The following is a 19,883-nucleotide window of genomic DNA, read 5'->3' as shown; positions in this document are numbered from 1 at the left end:
TTATCCTTCTTCTGATTCCTTCTACTATCGTAAGTCTATTATCATTAAGTCTATACAAGGTACCCGGAAACTCGTAGTACAAGCAGGAAACTGCTGAATCAATTACCAAAAATAAGAGTTTAAAAAACACTTGGTTCCAGGTCGTAACGACTTTTTTAAAATCGGATCTGAAAAATTCCAACTTTGGACAAGATATACACCAAAACGAAAGCTGTATTAAAGACAACAAAATCAACCGCAATTGTGATTTAATCTCACCACTTTTACGCTTTAATACGAGTTTTTGGACACCGTGTATAAATTAATATTATCCTACTTATCAAAAAAAAAACATTTATTTTGCCAATGGTACTTAGTTACATAATAATATATTTTTTCAATTTAATTAGTGACATAATAATATATTTTTTTAATTCAATCGGCGCATAGTCCACTAAATCATAAACACAGGACTTTGCCTTCGAAACCAGATGTAGTTCCTAACAGAAGGGGCGAGGGAGACGGCGGCAGTGACGGGCCCGCGGGAGAGAGGGAGAGAGGCGATCATCAAAAAGAAAATGGAATCCGCCGGGCAACGCTGAAATGTAAAATTGAAATGTTAAATACTTTTTGGGCAGAAAAATACATAATATAATAGGAATGTCGTCTGTTTTTCTAGTTTTGACATGACTTACAGCAATATATTATTAACCACACTTGTACTTACAGCAATATTTTACTAAACACATTTGTACCTACAGCAATATATTATTAACTAGAATTGTACCTACAGAAATATATTACTTACCACAGAGGTACCTACAGCAATATATTATTAACTAGAATTGTACCTAAAGAAATATATTACTAACCACAGAGGTACCTACAGCAATATATTATTAACTAGAATTGTACCTAAAGAAATATATTACTAACCACAGAGGTACCTACAGCAATATATTATTAACTAGAATTGTACCTACAGAAATATATTACCAACCACAGAGATACCTACAGCAATATATTATTAACTAGAATTGTATCTACAGAAATATATTACTAACCACAGAGTTACCTACAGCAATATATTATTAACTAGAATTGTACCTACAGAAATATATTACCAACCACAGAGATACCTACAGCAATATATTATTAACTAGAATTGTACCTACAGAAATATATTACTAACCACAGAGTTACCTACAGTAATATATTATTAACTAGAATTGTACCTAAAGAAATATATTACTTACCACAGAGATACCTACAGCAATATATTATTAACTAGAATTGTACCTACAGAAATATATTACTAATCACAGGTAAACCTGATAGTATCTATATATATAAAAATCACGTGTCTCCCAAATCGCCCAACCGATTTCAATGAAATTTTGTGAATGGTTGGTTCCAGCTTCAAACTTAGGATAGTTTTAACCTGATAGGTGGCGCTGTTGTCGAGATGTAAAAAAATTTCAACATTTTTTTTTTCAGCTTTATTATCCTATAACCACAAATTTCACCTTTCTACACCACCCCCCTCAATTTTTTATACGAAAAAGGGGTCGTAAGTCATTTTTAAGTTGTGTAAGCTTTATGTATTCATATTGGCAAAATACGGATTGACTAAAAATGCTATTCACCAAATCGCACTACATTCAATTCAAGTTCATTACTATATTAATTATTATTTTTTTGGTAAACCAATGTTTTTAAGACAAGATTTTTATGCATAGCACAAAGGGTAACAATTATTTTACAAGTAATAATTATTCGCCTGAAACACTCATCCACATTGATCCCGTTGGCGTCATGTATCTTTTATCAGGAGATTTTTCAATGTGGATGAGTGTTTCAGGCGAATAATTATTACTTGTAAAATAATTGTTTCATTACTATAATTGGAAACAACAATATTGTTTAGACTTAAGAATCAATCTTTATTTACCTCACAACATTTAATTTTTATCCATTATATAAGTGGAATAAAAAAAGAAAATATATGTATATATATATATATATATATATAGGTCCCACAACATTTATTGCGTCCGTGCGTAAATCCGTCTTTGGGCGTCCAGCACTTCTAGTTCTTTTTTTAAGATTTTTTTTGTGAATATTGCACTATGTTTTACTCACAATAATCGCAAATATCATATTTTTTTAATATTCATAATAATGCAGGGTTTGATGTTTATTGCACTTTCATACATTTCTAGCGTCACGTACATACTCACGTCCGGGTGTATATTTTTTGTATATTGAAGGTTCCTTTTAATATAGGTTTCACGTCCGTTCACTCTAATTTAATTGTTACGTCTTCCGTATATTTCTGACTATTCTAATAAAGTTTTCACGTCCATACTGAATAATTTATTCTGGCGTCCGAGTGTATATTATTTGTTTGTTACATGGCGTTTTGAAGGTCGATTTAATTTTTACGTCTTCCGTATATAAGGCCCTTAAGACTCTTGGATTTGTTTTGAGAGTTTCAAAAGGTACATTTAGGCCGTTGTTATGCCCCTTATATTATAAAACCCCTTAGGATTACATGACTTATTCTGATATGGGAGATATATTTCACATTCAATTCTTTTATATATCGAGACAAATAGACATCTATAATTTTTGCAATCTTTTGTTTATTTTGAATATCTACTTTTGTGAGACTTCTTATCATTTTTACCAATGTATCTTATTTTATTATACGCTTTTGTTGTAACATTTTTTTTTTCATTGTATTTTGTTTTCTCTATTGTTTTAATTTTGAAGAATTTATAACTGCGATACTCAACTATTAAACTAGAATGTAAACGTCTATTAGGTGTAATAAATAAATTAACAAATAAATAAACAACACGAAATATTTCTTACTTTTCTGGTGAAGTTTTCACGTTCATAGTGAATTAATTAATTAATTACAGCATCTGTGGTTGAGAGGTAAGACTCTCGACTCGCAATCCGAAGCCCGTAAATCTGACGGTCAAACCCGGCGTGCGCAAATAAATTTTTATTTGTTTGTGTTATTTCACAATTAATACATTAAACATAATATAAAGTGTGTTTGCAGCACGTTCCAGAGTGAAATATACTCTCAGTATCGCCCTGATGTGAGACCACCATTCCGAATGGAAACGTTATTTCTAAGCTTTTGCCGTGTTTGGTGACCAGATATAAATAGCCAGGTACTTTTCTACATTTCTCTTCCCCATCTTCTTCCCCCCCCCAATACCTTCACCCTAGTACTCAGATTGGGGATGCCACAGTCTCGCTGTTCCAGACGGGAGCGGTTGAGACTCTTGTGCGGTGTACCGGACAGCAGGTCGATGTACCTACATAATTATTAAAACAATTAAGGATATGGATATTTAATTTTATCACGCATTTAACGACGCCGAATCACCTTTGAAGCTTATCACCGGACACGTATCATGTGTCAAATGGGATTTAACCGTAGTAATTAAAATTTGGTTATTTTTCTTGGTTCCTTAATGTTCTCATGCATCCTGTTTAGAGATAAGTAATATAATTGCTGTACATTAACACGTGTTGGATTTGAACTCAATAAATATGCAAACAGCTGGCACAACCAGTCAGTTGTCCGACGACATTCGCAAGTTGTGTTTCTTTGAAAATCCTTACCTAAGGTACCCCTCCCGAGAGGAAACTGGCATTTACAGTCGATGTCACTGGCGTAGGTGTCCAGTACATGCGGTATATAAAAAATATATGTTTTATTTTTTGACATCCAGAAACACACCAGACCTGACAAAAAACTGTCTATTGATAGTGAGAATTTTGAATGAATATCTTGTTGCATCTTGTATACAAAAGTACCTACTGGGCGCAGGCGTGCGACAATCATTTTTACAACGATATCCTGAATAAAAATGTATCATTTTATTATTCGCCAGTTCGCTCCATTGCAGAGGGCGGTCGGACCTTTTTAGGTTGGGACATCAATTTACCGTCTACTGTAAACCATCTTACAAAAATGTCCACCCACGCAGGGTGATTTTTAATTCTGAGTGCTACGTGGCATCGTTGTAAATGAACTGAATGTTGCCAAATCTACCGTTTTGCTTCACCAAAGGCTCAAAAAATACATAACAATGTATATATTCGCAAACTGACACGAGGACGCAATACTATCGACGTAATGCGTGGACGCAGCACGGCCGTCGTTACGTATACAAAATAATATCTACTCGTAATCGGTCACGAGGATACAATACCATCGACGAAACACTTCCGTCGTTACGTATTCAATATAATAATATCTGTTTTTATATCTAACTTAATTAGTTCAACCTCAAATTGTAATATTTTAATTAATGAGTTAAACTTATTACTATCATTAAGTTAAAAATAAAAATATATATATTTTCTTAACATCTTTAGCGTTACAATATTTACTACATAATATTATGTAATATTTCAATCACTTTTCTGATAAATCAGATGCTTGTGCTTAGGAGAGGACAACTATATATTTTTACATATATTTATATTGCAAATACTATTACAAAAACTCTTAATAACCTTACAAGAAAATACAATAAAAGTAATAAAAACAGGTTAGATATAAATAATACCAAGAAATGATACGCAGAAACATAATATGTGGAGTTTATTAAGCAGAATTGATTTGAAAGTACATACCTACACGGCACACACGCTCATGTAATCTATTTAAAGAAAAACACTGTAAAACCAATTCAAATAAAAATGCTTGTCTTAGAAGAATATGTTCAACATATGTATAATAACATTCTCTCTGATTCTATCTTCAATGTAACCAAAATAAATTTAAAAACTCAATTTAAAATGTATTAAACGTGTACCAAACTGCATAAAATGTAATTATATTATGTAATGACTAATGACATATATTATGTTATAATAACCTCATGTTATAATAAGCTCCCTCTTGAATAACGTTATATTTTTTGCAAAATAAAACCGCACTTTGTTTTAAACCACTTTATATTTATTTATCACAATATTTGTGTTCAATCCAAACCGGTCAACGAAATATAAATTAAAATAAAAAACAAAGTATTTGTTTCATTTTGTATAATGTCAAGCTACAAAGTATTTGTTTTCTTCCATAAATTTTGTATTTTTTAGTTCTTGTAAGTATAGTGTTTAAATTTTTAGATGCATAATAGAATAGTATATTGAGGAAATCTGTAATTGGTTTCTTAGTTAGGTAAATTACACATGTATTAATGAACCACATTGTAAACTGTTGATTTCCCTGAAATAAAATAAATAATATCAAACAATAAGAAAAGTTATGAGGTGGTATTAGAGAATTTTAAATCAATTTTCTTTGCAATTAAATAATAATTTAACAATAACTTTGTAAACACCACTTTTATTTTTTATATTTTGTTTCGACCGGGTTTCGCTACCACCGAATGTTCTTCAAAAAACAATATTGTTTCGTTCTTCGTTCGATAATGATTTCAATGTAAAATAGTGTGTTTGTGTAAACTCCGCTCATACGAGTTTTGAAAACATAGTGTAGAGATATAATATAAAATAATAATCATCCTAGACATGAAGAAAAGTCAATAGGTGTTGCATATTAAGTAAAAATTGATAAATGTATCCAAGACTTTATCCAGATAGCATTTAGTTCGAGTTGAATCCGGCAATGATACATAAAGATAGCAGCCAATAAAAATATGCGTTAAGAAAATTAAGATTAAGTATGTTTTATTTTTATAGTGAATATCTCACAAGAGTCCCAACTGCTCCCGTCTGGAGCTAGTGAGACTATGGCATCCCCAATTGGGGTATATTGAAAGGGAAGAGAAAGGTGGGGAAGTACCTGGCTATTCAGATCTAGTTACTAAACACGGCTAAAGCCACTTGGAGCAACGTTTCAATTCTGAATGGTGGTCTTACACCAGGGCGATACTGGGAGTAACTTCCACTCTGTTGGTAATTCTTAGTCGAAGTATATTACAGTAAATATGACCGAATCAGATAGGGACACATTATCTCAGTTGGTAGGGTCACGGCTCGGAAACCCAAAGGTCCTGGGTTCGAGTCCCAAATGTGACAGTGCCTTTTTCAGATTTTTCCGTTTCAGATGTTCGATTGAGTTTCGCTAATATTGTCTTCATTAATTAAAAATAATACCTAATCTAGATCGGCCACGGGTACGCAATACTATCGATGTAATGCGTGGATATAGCACTATCATCGATATGTATTAAAAATAATATCTATTCGTGAACGGACGCAATACTACCAACGTAATGCGTAGACGCAGCACGATCGTCGTTATGCATTAAAAACCACGCAGGACGCTTCTTAGTTCTGAATGTGAAGCGGCATCGTTGTAAATTAACCCAATGTTGCCAAATCTGATGATTTACTCAACAAAACGCTCAAATAATAAATAACAATGCACTCGTGAATGGCCACGGGACGCGGTACTATCAAAATAATGTGTGGACGCAGCAAAACCGTCGTTATATATTCATAATAATATTTCAGCGTGATCAACCATGGGGACGCAATACTATCAAAGTAATGCGTGGATGAAGCACGACCGTCGTTATGTATATTAAATAATATCTACTCGTAATCGGTCTCGAGGACGCAATACTATCGACGTAATGCGTAGACGCAGTACGATCGTCGTTATGTATTGAAAATTATTTCGACCGTCGTCGTATATTCAAAATAATATCTACTCGTGATCGTTCACTGGGACGCAATACTATCGACGTGATGCATGGAAGCAGCACGATTGTCATTATGTGTTAAAAATAGTATATTCTCATGAGCGGCTACGGGGACGCAGTACTATCGACGTAATGCGTGGACGCAGCAAGACTGTCGTAATGTATTCAAAATAATATCTACTCGCGAACGGCCATGGGGACGCAATACTATCGACGTAATGTGTGGATGCAGTACGACCGTCGATATGTATATAAAATAATATCTACTCGTAATCGGTCTCGAGGACGCAATACTATCGACGTAATGCGTAGACGCCGCAAGATCGTCGTTATGTATCGAAAATTATATTACTTCGTGGACGCGGCAAGATCGTAGAAATGAATAAAAACATACACTGCTCGATATATAAATTGTGTAGCGAACCTGTCGGCAAAATGTCAAACGTTCAATATTCGTTTCCAGACATTCCGAGAGATTTTTTGCTTCCACAAAAATTTTTGCCATACGATTCTACATGGGGTAAGCATCGTTCTGGCCAATTTTGACGTCAAAACATTGCAGCGTCCGTATATCGGACGCTGTAAGTCGGTGGACGCTACAATGCTATGGAGTTTTTAGGGGTCGGACGCAACAAATGTAGCGGGATATATATATATATATATATATCCATATATATATTAATGCCAAATCACTATTTTGATTAATCTTTATAACGAATTGGTGTACATTATGAATACCAAAAAATATGCTTTAGATAAATTAAAGGTTTTCATATCGTTTCGCTTGAGTAGAATACAAATTGAAAAATAGATTACTCAATAAAAAATATAAATGCAAACTACTAAAAAAATATTTTTTCAATAGAAATGTATGAACGCATAATAAAAACAACTTTAAAAAAATACAGTATTATAGCTAAGATTATGTGCGAGAGTTTCACTTGATTTACTTTTTTTGCTTTCTTATAAAATTATTAACAAAATAAATAAAAACAAGTTTTGTGCATGAAATCGAACGTTTCTAGACTCTGTTTGTCAAGCAATTTTAATGCCTATCACCTACAATATAAGGTATACCAAGAATATACACATTTTTGGCTTAAAGTGTTTTAAGAGTATAGCATTTTGACTTATTTTTTAACGAACAATAATCACAATTTGCTGAAATGATCGATATCAAATGAAACGTCAAAACGATATCTACGATGGATGTGACTTGCGCATGTATTATATGTATGTCAAGTCATAAAATATCCGACAACAGATAAAAGGCAGCCAACATAAAATGAGGTCTATATAAAATGAGGTCTACGTAGAAGGCGGTCTATGGCAGGTAAACAACTGCCCGGGTCCACTAGTAGGTATATAAAAACGAACGCAACAGTGGTTCAAAATTTTAAAGCAATCGGTGCTATAATAATAACTTTACGAGATATAAGATTTTGAATAAACGAACATTAACATTTTTGTATTTATATAGACTTTTTAAAATAATTTTATAATTGTAGCAACTTTCTCCATTTAGAATTGACAAGTTTTTTAATGGTTTTAGCTGTGTTTGGTGGCCAGATCTGAATATCCTGTTACCAACCCCACCTTCACTTCCCTCATCTCCTTTCTCTCCCAACCTCAACTACATTCAGCCGCATAACATAGATCGATTGGGGATTCGATTGTATAACTGGTTCCAGAAACGATTGGATGCACTTTGGACTCACATTAAAAAAATGATTTGATTAAATTAGAGTGTAGGTAATACCGTAATACAGATATTTAAATAATAATTTTGTACATTTTCTAAGTCATCTGAGTCCACCCATAATAGCACAATATTTTTTTTAACCTGAAAACATGAGATTAGCAGTTTTCAATATATCATCAATCGACCTACTGATCATTCTCTTCAGGCGTCACATAGAGGGCTTTATCTTGTCAGGGTTTCTAGCATAGAACAACAATTATTTATTTTACTTTGAAAGCCGTTTTCTCAGGAAATATGGTGCTGAACGGACTGAAATTTTGGATACTTTCTGAGAAATATGGTTTGAAATGGAATCATTGACAAAATCTACAAAAAGTAGCACTTGTGGAAAAATCATCGTTCACACAGGAAGATTTTAGTTGATCAAGTCGGAGTTGAATGACACTTGAAAGCTAATCGACAAGTGTGGACAGCCTTTCAACAGAGTTGATCAAGTTTTTAGTTGAGCGACGAAAGATACGGTATTATTTTTTGGGGAAACTCGGTAAACGCTAAAGATGTTTTCATCATACAAAAGAGATGCATAAGAAAAATTACAAACTCTGATCGCTTAGATTAATGTAGACCTATGTTTAAAAATCTGAAAATTCTGACAGTCACAGACATATATATATTGGAGTTATGCATGTTAGTGCGATCATCTACAGACAAGTTCCCACTAAAAAACTCAACACATAAATACGCTACAAGGCTCACAGAAAACTTACTAATACCAAAAGCAAACAAAACAATATTCCAAAAAGGACCATACTACATGGCCATTAAAGTATATAACAACCTTCCATATAACATTAAACAAATACAAGATACACACAAATTCAAATCGTTACTAAACACTTTCCTTGTTAATAAATGTCACTACACGTTGAGTGAATACCTCACGTAAATGAAACACCTATTTTTATTGGTATATATATTTGTATTTTTTTATTTTTTCATTGGTATTTTGTTATTTTATCTGTATAAACATTGTAATTAAATAAATGTGGTTAGCTGGAAGAAATGGGGTCTACCCATAAGCTATACCTTTTGTAATTTTAATTTTACAATAAATAATTTTTGATTTGATTTGATGAAATCTACTTTTGTCGTTCAAGTATAAGTCATCTTTCTTACGGCCCTAAATGCAAGACTCGGGTTCAAATTTTGAAAGCCGTTTTCTCAGGAAATATGGTGCCGAACAAGCTTTTTTATTTATTTTTTTTTTTTTTATAGTGAATATCTCACAAGAGTCCCAACTGCTCCCGTCTGGAGCCAGTGAGACTATGGCATCCCCAATTGGGGGATGTTGTGAGGCTGAAGGTAAGTGGGGAAGGGAAAGAGGAAGGTGGGGAAGTACCTGGCTATTCAGATCTAGTCACTAAACACGGCTAAAGCCATTTGGAGCAACGTTTCAATTCTGAATGGTGGTCTTACACCAGGGCGATACTGGTAGTATCGTCCACTCTGGAACGTGCCGCAAATATACTATATATTATTTTAATTAATTAATTGTGAAATAACACAAATTAATCAAATAAAATTTATTTGCGCACGCCGGGTTCGAACCCGCGACCTTCGGAATGGCAGTCCAATGCGTTACCACTGGACTATGCCGGCCGTCATTATATTCTCACATATATTTGCAATTAGAGGCGCTACTTCGTACTAATATCTCATTAAAACTTGTTCCACAATTAGAACGCGATAAGCGGGGCACGTTGACCGGATTCAGTAGTTTTAGTTAGAGCAATGGAAGAGTTGAAGGTAAAAAAAGCGGAACCTATTTTTTCGCTTCGTGTCTCATCTAAATACAATACTTCAATGTTTTCTGACGAAATATGGTGCCGAACGGACTATGTTTTGAAATGGAATCAATGATAAAATCTGCAAAAAGTGACATTTGTGGAAAAATCATCACTATCAAATCCTAACCTATCCTAACCTAACCTAACCTAACCTATCCTGACCTAACCTATCCTATAATAACCTTCCTTTTTTTAAAAATATTTTTTTATTTTAAAACAGACCTAAATACCTTTATTTTACTTTTCAAGCTCGGTCAAAATAGTATCTACCTAGTATTTGGATAGAGTAAATGGTAAAAATTCTATCCACTCATATCAGGAATACCAACAAAAGAAAATATCATCAACAGAAATTATTCTGTCTGTCTCTTCATACAGCGAAAACGAATTTTCATTTTACGTAATTAGAAATTAAAATTCTAAAATTTAAAATTTCTCAAATGCAGTCGGATTCCTCATTAATATTTCGTATAATCCGTGGCCAGCGATTCCAAAATATTAGATTTTTTTGTTGGGAATCCAGTACTGAGAAATATCCCACACAAATCCATTACGAAATTGTAAGAAAATCAGAGTGAAATTTAGAGAACTAAAAATTTTGGGCATACTGCTGATTTTAGCACCTATAAATATTTTGTCTTGTTTTAATCAATTTCACTTGTGCCTTGGGAGAGGTTATCATAAATGACCTAATGAAAATAAAAGATGATAATTTTGGCTGGAAGGGTAAAGGCGGGAGAGATGCCACCATTTTGGGAAAAGAGTGCAAATAATAATTGCGAAATAAAATAAAAAAACTATTTTGCTATTGTAAAAACTATTTTTGCTATTTTGCTATTGTAATAATAATTGTTTAATTATCTTGCTTTTTAAATACATAACAAATAGATATAATGATGCCCTCAATGAGATCTCCCTTGCTGAAGATTTCATTTACGTACTATTAAAATTCACTAGTATGGATATTAAGAAGTAATTATAATAATATATTATGTAGTGTTTTTTTCTTAACTAATTTTAAATATATTTCATGGTGTTTTTAATGCAGTTGATTGGTTTCGGTTTCTGTTAGTATTTGGTGTCAGTGTATATTTTCTTTGTTTTGTATCAAGTTTTTTTGAAATTAATTAAATTGTTATGAGTTTTGAATGAGATTAGAATTCTGTTGTAGAAATTAGTGCTAAGGAAGCTTTTTGACCCAAATGTTGTTTTTGTAGTAGTTTGTTGAATTATGTTATTTCTTGTGTTTTGTATTTATGAATGTAATGAAGAATTGTTTTAGAAAGGAGTTATTTAATTAACATGTTACTTTTTTCGATGATCTCGTCAGAAAAAATTTCAATTTGGCTTTGTGGGTTTTAATGAGTGATTTTAGGATATTGTCATTTGCATTGGCTCATCCTATATTGGTTTTGAAAAAAATAGATTTGTTAAATAAAAAAGTATTATTTGAATTGTTAATGCGCTCAGTCCATTTAGCAGATCCACTTAGGTTTATTTTTTGTAAAAAAATAATGCATTTCTCACGTGTTCATCCTCTTCAAAGAATCCTGGTGATAATCAGTTTTTTTTTAAATGAAAGACAAACATTCCCGGGTTATGAATAACCAGAAAATATTTGAAAATCTCATAATACCACCACAGTAAGCGGAAAATGTGACTTGTGTTGTGATGAAGGACTTAGCTAGCCAAGGAATTGAACACATTACGCCTGGGTGGGACCCAAACGCGATGTCAACTCAGCCACCGACCGGTCAATTAATCCTTTTGGTTTCGCATTCTCAAGTATTTAGTTGGAATATCTTTGTCACAATTAATTGTATCCCAGATTGACAGTTCTATATCATTACAATAGAACACATTTTAGAAAGTTATATATAATAACAAATCTTATGAAATACCATCTCAAACCACAACTTGATCTACGTATTTTAAAAATAAACTACATTCAAAGTAAATATAATCGCTAATATCTCCGCCACATCAAAAATTATTACGACTGTGGCATCTCTCCCCCTGTGGTGTTTCTCCCGCATTTACCCCACGTCAGTGTTTGATAAAGACATTTATCAGAATAATTATTAACTTACGTTGTTGTGCGAAAACACGTCGACGCTTTTCAATACTTTCTTGTGCTGGGTCAAAATGTTGTTCCAGCCCTTTGCAAGCTCTTGTCTATTGTTTCTGGGTGAGTTGATTGTGTTACCTGTAAATTATTAGTTTTTTGAAACCAACTATCATAATTTAATGATCTATCTGTAATAATTCTTCACGTTTCTAAATAAAATTGACGGATATCATTATTGATACCGCAAAGTTTCATATAATATTAATATATGTACAGCTATAAGAATATTATATTCATTACACCGATAATACATAACACATCACCCTTCAGATTAATTTTCACGATAACAGCGCAACACTAGTAATTTGTCTAATAGTTTACAACTTATAAACAGTGACATTCCTCTTATTTTGAAGGTCAACTCGGCAAAGTTTCATCAATCTCGTATGAAAAACAAACCCATAGTTACTCTTCTTTATGTATTTAGAATAGGTGAAGTGAACCCGGCACTGTTCGGGGTTATTAAGGGTTTGGAGTCACGTTTTGAGGTTGTAAATAAACTGTGTGTAGTTTGAAGGTGTCCATAGTATTATTGCTGTTGTTTTTTAAGTATTCAATTCGCATGTCTTCCTCGAGCGTCCCTAACTTCTTCTATAATTCACTTCCACGTAATGTTATCTCGTTACATTCATTTCTTCAACCGTTCTTTATGCACAAACAATCTAAGCTTCAGGTAAGATTTGAGATTTTCACAGCGTTGTAGTGATTTATTTTGGGAGTATTATATTGTCTTGCGCTTGCCCCCTTTACCCAACTTTTCTGACAGAATTATAGTACCTATCCATCATCAGGGCATTTTATATATCCTATATATATTTTTTTCATGTTCTCGATTCTTTAGAATCATTTAAATTGAATGAATTTAAAGTTGCTGTTATTTATACAAATAGCGCCTCACAGTTGTTTATCTCAAATAGATGTTTAAAATGTTATCTGGCTATTACAGACATAGAGGCCTTGTATTTCCTTTAGGAATTATTTTTTACCTAAAAATTCTACTAAAATTGCATGTTTGTTTCGGAGCATCATATTCTTCAGCTTCAGCATTACCAGCAGCCAACCGATGCTATATACTACATACGTGTCTCTTTGTGTTATGTTGGGATTGGGATCCTTATTTTTTGGGAATTCCTCCACATCCTCCTGTGTAATAAGGCTGCGTAATAAAACTGCGGCTCATTTGGCCTTATTACTATTACCTTCTGATGGTTGTATTTACAATACTGATTTTACGTTACATTAATATGTTTCATGAGGAAACTTCTTAACTTAATAAAAAAACCTAATACAAATGACAGGGAAAAGAAAAAAATTATGTTCTGAACTTTTTACTCTATTTTGCCATTATGATTTACTGAATGTAAATATTTATTTTTTTAATCTTTGGGCTGCATATCTGTCTATCTAACTGCAGGGAGAAAAACATTTGGGAGAAAAACAGTATATGACATGAATAGGATACATTATTAATGATCTTCTTCTTCGTTGTCGCTGTCATCATTCTCATGGAACTTCGTGATGAGGTGTTTGGGCATCTTATGTTTGTAGTTGAAAGTGCTATCTGTTGTTGAGTTATAATTACCCAGTGCTTTAATTAACGGATTATCCGGATTTAGAGTGTTGTAAAGTCGTGATGTAAGTTGGTATGCGTGCTCCTGTGTGGGTATATCTTCTCGTTCGTGTAGCTTTTTGAGGTTTGTGTATCGCAGTGTGTTGTTATGCATTTGTTTTGTGTTACTTGATGTTTGTTATATATTGTGTGAGGTATGTTACTCCATACCGGTAAGGCGTGCGTAAGCGCTGGGCGAATTAGGCTGAGGTACAGATGAATTTTCTTTCTCTTTGCTAGCGAACTCTTTCTGTAGAATATTGGGCATATCGATCCTATTTCTTTCTAAGTCTTTGCTTTCGCTATGTCGATGTGAGCTTTAAAATTTAGTCGTGAGTCCATCGTGAGTTCCAGGTACTTAACTTTGGATTTCCGATCTAGTTGTTTTCCAACCATGAGAATTTTTGCTAGCGGAGTTGTTTCTTTGCGTTTTCGCGTGAAGGTTATTGCTTCAGTTTTTGCCCCATTTAATTTTAGCAGCCATTTTTGTAGTATTTAGTGAGCGTGTCGAGGTCTTGTTGCACGTACTTTACTGCCATGTCGGACGCGCTTGAGATATCATATACTGCCGCGTCGTCCGCATATATTCCCTTGTTGCAATTCTCATTTAGTGGAGGTATATCGTGGGATGAAAAAGTGTGTTTAGATATTTTTCTACTTGTAGATGTTGCATCGCCCACTTTGACTGAAGGTTCGGTTTTCTAAGTACGATTGCGCAATTCTGATGAAGTAAATTGGCGTGTTGTTTATGTACATTTTGTAGATGAGTCCTTCCATCCATACCGTGTCAAAGGCTTTTTCGAGAGCCAATGGCGCCATTACGGTGTAACGTTTATTATTAAATTCTCTGACTTGTGAAGTTGGAGGACCTGAGAATGTTTTTTCCGAAATTATTTTGCTAACTAACTAACTAACTAACCATCCCGCCGTTTCCCCGCAGGGGTAGGCAGAGAGGACGGACCGCCAAACAACTCGGTCTTGGCACACACTCCTTGCCTCATTCACATTCATACATCGTCTCATACATACTCTTCTATTGTTCTGACTCTTGACATGGCCCGACTCAAGTATCTGATTCACTTGGTCGTGCCATGTCTTCCTCGGGCGTCCCCGACTTCTGCTACCATTCACATTTGCATCGTATATTCTCCTTACACTCCTTTCTTCGCTCATTCGCTCTACATGCCCAAACCATCTAAGCGTCCCTTTCTTGATCTTACTCATTACGCTTACATCAGCCTTGCACTCTTTGCGGATATCCACATTCCTCACACGATCATACATGGTTTTACCACACATACGCCTCAGGGATCTCATTTCAACAGCATTCAATCTACTTTCATCCTTTCTTTGCCAGTTCCATGCCTCACTTCCATACATCAGGGTAGGTACCAGCACTCCATTGTGGACTGCTAACTTCGCTTCTTTGGACAATTTTTTTGTTAGAGTCAACTGCGTTCAGTCCTCCATTAATGGAGTTACCTGCATTTACTCTTCTTTCAATATCTCTGTCAGCCTTCCCATCTCTCGTAAACATGCTTCCTAAATACACAAATTCATCCACCTGCTCCAAGTATTCCTCATTCACAGCTATATTGCACACTGTTTTCGTACTTTCTCTTTCAAACACCATTACTTTAGACTTACTTACATTCATCATTAACTTATTCTTATTTTGCTAATTTGTTTATTTTATTTTGTCTTATTTTGCTTGTGGTTAGGTAGGTACCTATTAGCCTGGAGCACGGATGTATGAAAAAAAAAAATTTATGATTCAGAGTTCTAAGAGGGGGGGATTTGTGCCTTATGTTAAAATAAAAATACGTGGAATTTTTCATTTCATTTAATTAAGATCTTCTGCCTCCGCAGTGACCCCAAAAATTGAAAATTAGGGTAAAAAAGTTAAAAGTTTATAAGGCGATACATTATGATTAATTTAGTGGTAAGTAGGTGTTAAATGATAAACAATATATATTAAAATGTTTATTAAGGCATCGCTCTAAAAAAAAAATTGCAACATAATTATACATTTATTATTTAGGTTTAAAATCCTTTTTTAGTTTAAAATTTAGGTATTTTGTTCCGCGATTCCAGCCTGGCATCACCTAGCCGCGACTTTCTTGTACACTGAGAAATGGAAGCTTCTGTCGTAGTCTTTACAACTCTTGAAATTTGAAACAAACTTGAAAAATTATACGTTTATTATTGAGGTTTAAAATCCTTTTTAGTTTCAAATTTAGGCATTATGTTCCGCGATTCCAGCTTGGCATTTATGGCACCTAGTCGCGACTTTCTTGTGCACTGAGAAATGGAAGCTTCTGTCGTATTCTTTACAGCTCTTTCAACAGCTTGAGTATGGCAGGGAAGCCTTATAAACAATAGTTCGTTTTCTCCTCCAGATTCCACGATATTTTGAATTTCCTGGTCCGATAAGTTTTTCAAAATCAGTGGTTCGGTTAAGTTTTCCTGCCAATTTATTAAATCAATATATGTAGAAGCATTGAAATCTATCAATGGCACTTGAAACATTCTAGGTGTTGGAGGTTGAGCAGTACTGCGTGCCTTTAGTATGCGGCGGGCTGCCAGCTCTCTAACATGTTTTTTATCATCTGTTATCATCGCAATTAGAATCCCTTCAGGATGCGCAAAGTAGCCGTTTCTTTGGATAACAGGATCTTTTAGAGTTTCTGGCAGGTATCTGGAGGCCTTAACGATATTGAACAGATGACGCGTGCCATCTTTGCATGATGGTTTATTTTTTATTGAAAACCAAGACGGTGCGTAAACTTTGACCACAAAAGTAGCCAGAGTTTTCAAATTTTCAGATGGTTCTTCAGTAGATACATACAAACGTAGTATTCGGTTAGCACGCGTGATCCAACGGGCATGTGATAGTTTTCCTGGAGATTTATTGCCTAGGTCTTCTGGAAATTCACCTGAAATTACCGCCGAGACAATTTTATGCAAGTACTGTTGGTCTGAACTCAGATCTTTGGCCTTTTCTGGTAGCATTTGACCTTCGATGCGTTAAAATTTTTTAACAGGCAGCTTTTCACAGGTTTCCAGTGATTTTCCCAGTGGACCAATATAAGATTTAGGTCCCGAAGTACACCCATCGAGATGAAGAAACAAATGTCTCAAAGGCAGTTCATGTGAAGCAAACAAATTATCCACTGAAGTGGTTTTTGTAGCTTTTTCTCAAGCAGTCTTATAATTCCAGCATACTTTCCAGTATTTACATTCGTACCATCGCAACCAATTGCCATACTTCTATCTTGGGAAACTTCTTTATGTAACAGAAACCCTGTTATCGCGGTTTCTATTCCTTTTGCTGTCCCAACATCAGGTACCACGTATCCCATGTAAATGGATCCCGGCTCTTGAATTAGTGAGATATGTTCCTCCACAACCATAGTCCTGTAGCATTTACCACCCTTTTTAACAATATTCAAAGTTTTGTCTTTTTTCCCGTTAAAGTATAAGGCCAAGAGCTCTATAATTGTTGCATTTTCCGTTATTTTTTCTCTAGTTTTAGTTCTCTCTCTTCGTAACTTGTGCCGATCAATGACCTCAACATCAGACCCAATGTCGAACAAAACAGATGTTGCTATTGTTGCTGCTGCTCTGTCAGACACTCCATACCTATCACATGTCTTCGATAACGTAGGAAAATTAAGCGTCGATTTTTTTATTTTCTTTTTAATAACGCCTTTGATCATGAAGCAATCAGATTTTTCTGTCTCTGATGATGTCGCTGAAGAAATACTAGCATTTAAATCAGCTAACGTTGAAGTGCTTAAGGATGTGTTTCGGCGATTCTCTCGTTCATGGTTCCTTTTTAGAGTTTTTTGCATGTTCTTTGTAGCAGTTACGTCGATTCCGCTGATTACCATTATCCGAGACGTTCTTTGATCGGTCAAAAAAGTTTGCTCTCGTTTAGGAACCTTTTTATCCTTAGGACAGATACATTCAATTCTTTGCACTTGCATGCTGAAATATCAAAAAGTATCTTACTTCTTTGCTGAAAACTATTTAACTCGTCCGGGGAGAGCCTCTTGATAGATTTGAGTAGATTTTTGCACTTTAGATGATATGCTTTCAACATTTGAATGATCCTTGTTCGCGTCACTGTAGGAATAGATGCCGTTTGCCATATATTTTCAATTCTCGACGTTACTATGTCTGCTATCTCGCCAAAAATTGGTTCTTTTGCAGTTTCTAATTGCAATTTCAGTTGATGTCTCGTCCACTCATAGTATTTCACTACATCTTCATAAGTAGGTAGAACGTTTTCTTTCATCTCACAAACATCACCAAATAGAGGACATTTGAATACACTCCGAGTTCTTTGCATGGTTGCAACGAAAGATTATCGAACGTATTTTTAACGATAAACGAGCGTGCGACTGATCCGAGCCACGAACGATAGAGCACTGACGACGCGCGACTCGAGACGCGACAAGTGCAAGCAAGCTCAGTATCACCTCCCGCGCTTCCTCTCTCCCCTTATTTAAATTATAAAACACAAATTCGAACTTCTTTTTATTTTGTGTCAAATCTATATTATATCAAGTAAACTTTCTTGATAAAAATAGGTAGGTATGTTTATTCAAAAATATCGTACATAAACATTACTTCAAATTAGAGTGTAAAACCGATTATTTTCATAAATTCGATGCCGTTGCGGAGGCAGTTACCCTAAACCAAATGGTATAATATTTTACATGGCTTAAATTAAACCTAAAAGGCACCAAATTTTGACTTTTACATTACCGTCCAGTGAAAAAAAAGATTTCACTCCACTCTAGTACCTATTCAGGATGACTTGCTCTAGGACTTTGCTCAGTGTTGGTAATAAGCAGATAGGGCAATAATTTGACGGATTCGATCGATGTTTGTTTGGCTTGTGGAACGGTAGAACTGACGCATTTTTCCATAATGTAGGGAAGTGGTCGCGTAGTAGGCAGGCGTTAAATATTTTTACAATACATATTATTGCTCTCTGCGGTAAGGTGTCTCTCGGGGTGCAAAATTTTATGTCATCCGTATCGGTCTGCGTTTGTTGGTTCAGTTCTTCCACCGTTTCTGCCATCAGGTTGTTTGTTTCCATCCCGTCTGTTGTCGCAAATATTTTTTCGAATCCGAAATAAGTTCGCTATAAAAATAAGTTCGCTTTTTCTTCGTCTGAGAGTGCCAGGACCGGAGACTCGGGCCACTTCAGGGGCGGGGGGCTTTTTGAGGCTTTTTTTTGCCGACGTTTCAAAATTTGGTGAAAATGTGACACAGTATTATCATTGAATAAATTCTCTGAACGTAGAGCCACCTCCTTATCAGGTTGATGCTTCTCAATGTGCGAAGTGCTCTGAGAGGTTCCACAGTATTGAATTTCAACCATAATACCTATACATTCTACATTTTAACCTAATCTCCCTTTATAATTTTCTCAAATTACTTATATTGGGTTTTTAATAATCTTTTGTTATTTTTAACTCAACTCAATTTTTCACTTAAAAATGATTTCCTTTTAACTATCTTTCCCGAATTGTAATATATTATTACTTAAATAAATAAAATATACTTTTGATGTTTACAGGATTGGTACATGTGATCCTGGTGGATGGAGGTGCATTACGGGGGTAAATATTATGTCATTTATAATTTTCACTCGATCATCTGCTTGCTACGAAACCAATCTATATACTGACAACATGTGTGTGAATAGTTCCCCTAAATTATTCCTATAACGACCACCATGGCCGACCGTTTAAAAATCAACAAAAAGCCTATAAAAACAACTTAAGCCCTCACCCTCTGGAAAACAATGTTCTTACCTTTGAGGATATATATTATATTATATATATTTTTATTTTTTATTTTTTTTGATTTTTTTTTCTAACATATCTAAAATCAC

General features: G+C 34.4%; 1 protein-coding gene across 1 annotated transcript in view; it reads left to right on the top strand.

Annotated features, from left to right (window-relative positions):
• The first annotated feature begins 12,333 nt into the window (after positions 1 to 12,333).
• The window catches only part of LOC149410108 (phenoloxidase-activating factor 3-like), a 56,293-nt gene continuing 48,743 nt past the window's right edge, over positions 12,334 to 19,883 (top strand). Inside the window, exons 1-2 of the mRNA XM_089648599.1 lie at positions 12,334 to 12,423; positions 19,566 to 19,608. Coding sequence (XP_089504725.1) covers positions 12,381 to 12,423; positions 19,566 to 19,608 — 86 coding nt within the window. The 5' untranslated portion in view covers positions 12,334 to 12,380. The remainder of the gene's footprint in view (positions 12,424 to 19,565; positions 19,609 to 19,883) is intronic.

This window comes from Hesperophylax consimilis, chromosome 28 (genome assembly GCF_061612785.1).
Source record: "Hesperophylax consimilis isolate HC1 chromosome 28, BYU_Hcon_1.0, whole genome shotgun sequence".
Taxonomy (NCBI): domain Eukaryota; kingdom Metazoa; phylum Arthropoda; class Insecta; order Trichoptera; family Limnephilidae; genus Hesperophylax; species Hesperophylax consimilis.
Note: the sequence above shows the minus strand (reverse complement) of the source record. Positions and strands in the feature narration are given on the sequence as shown.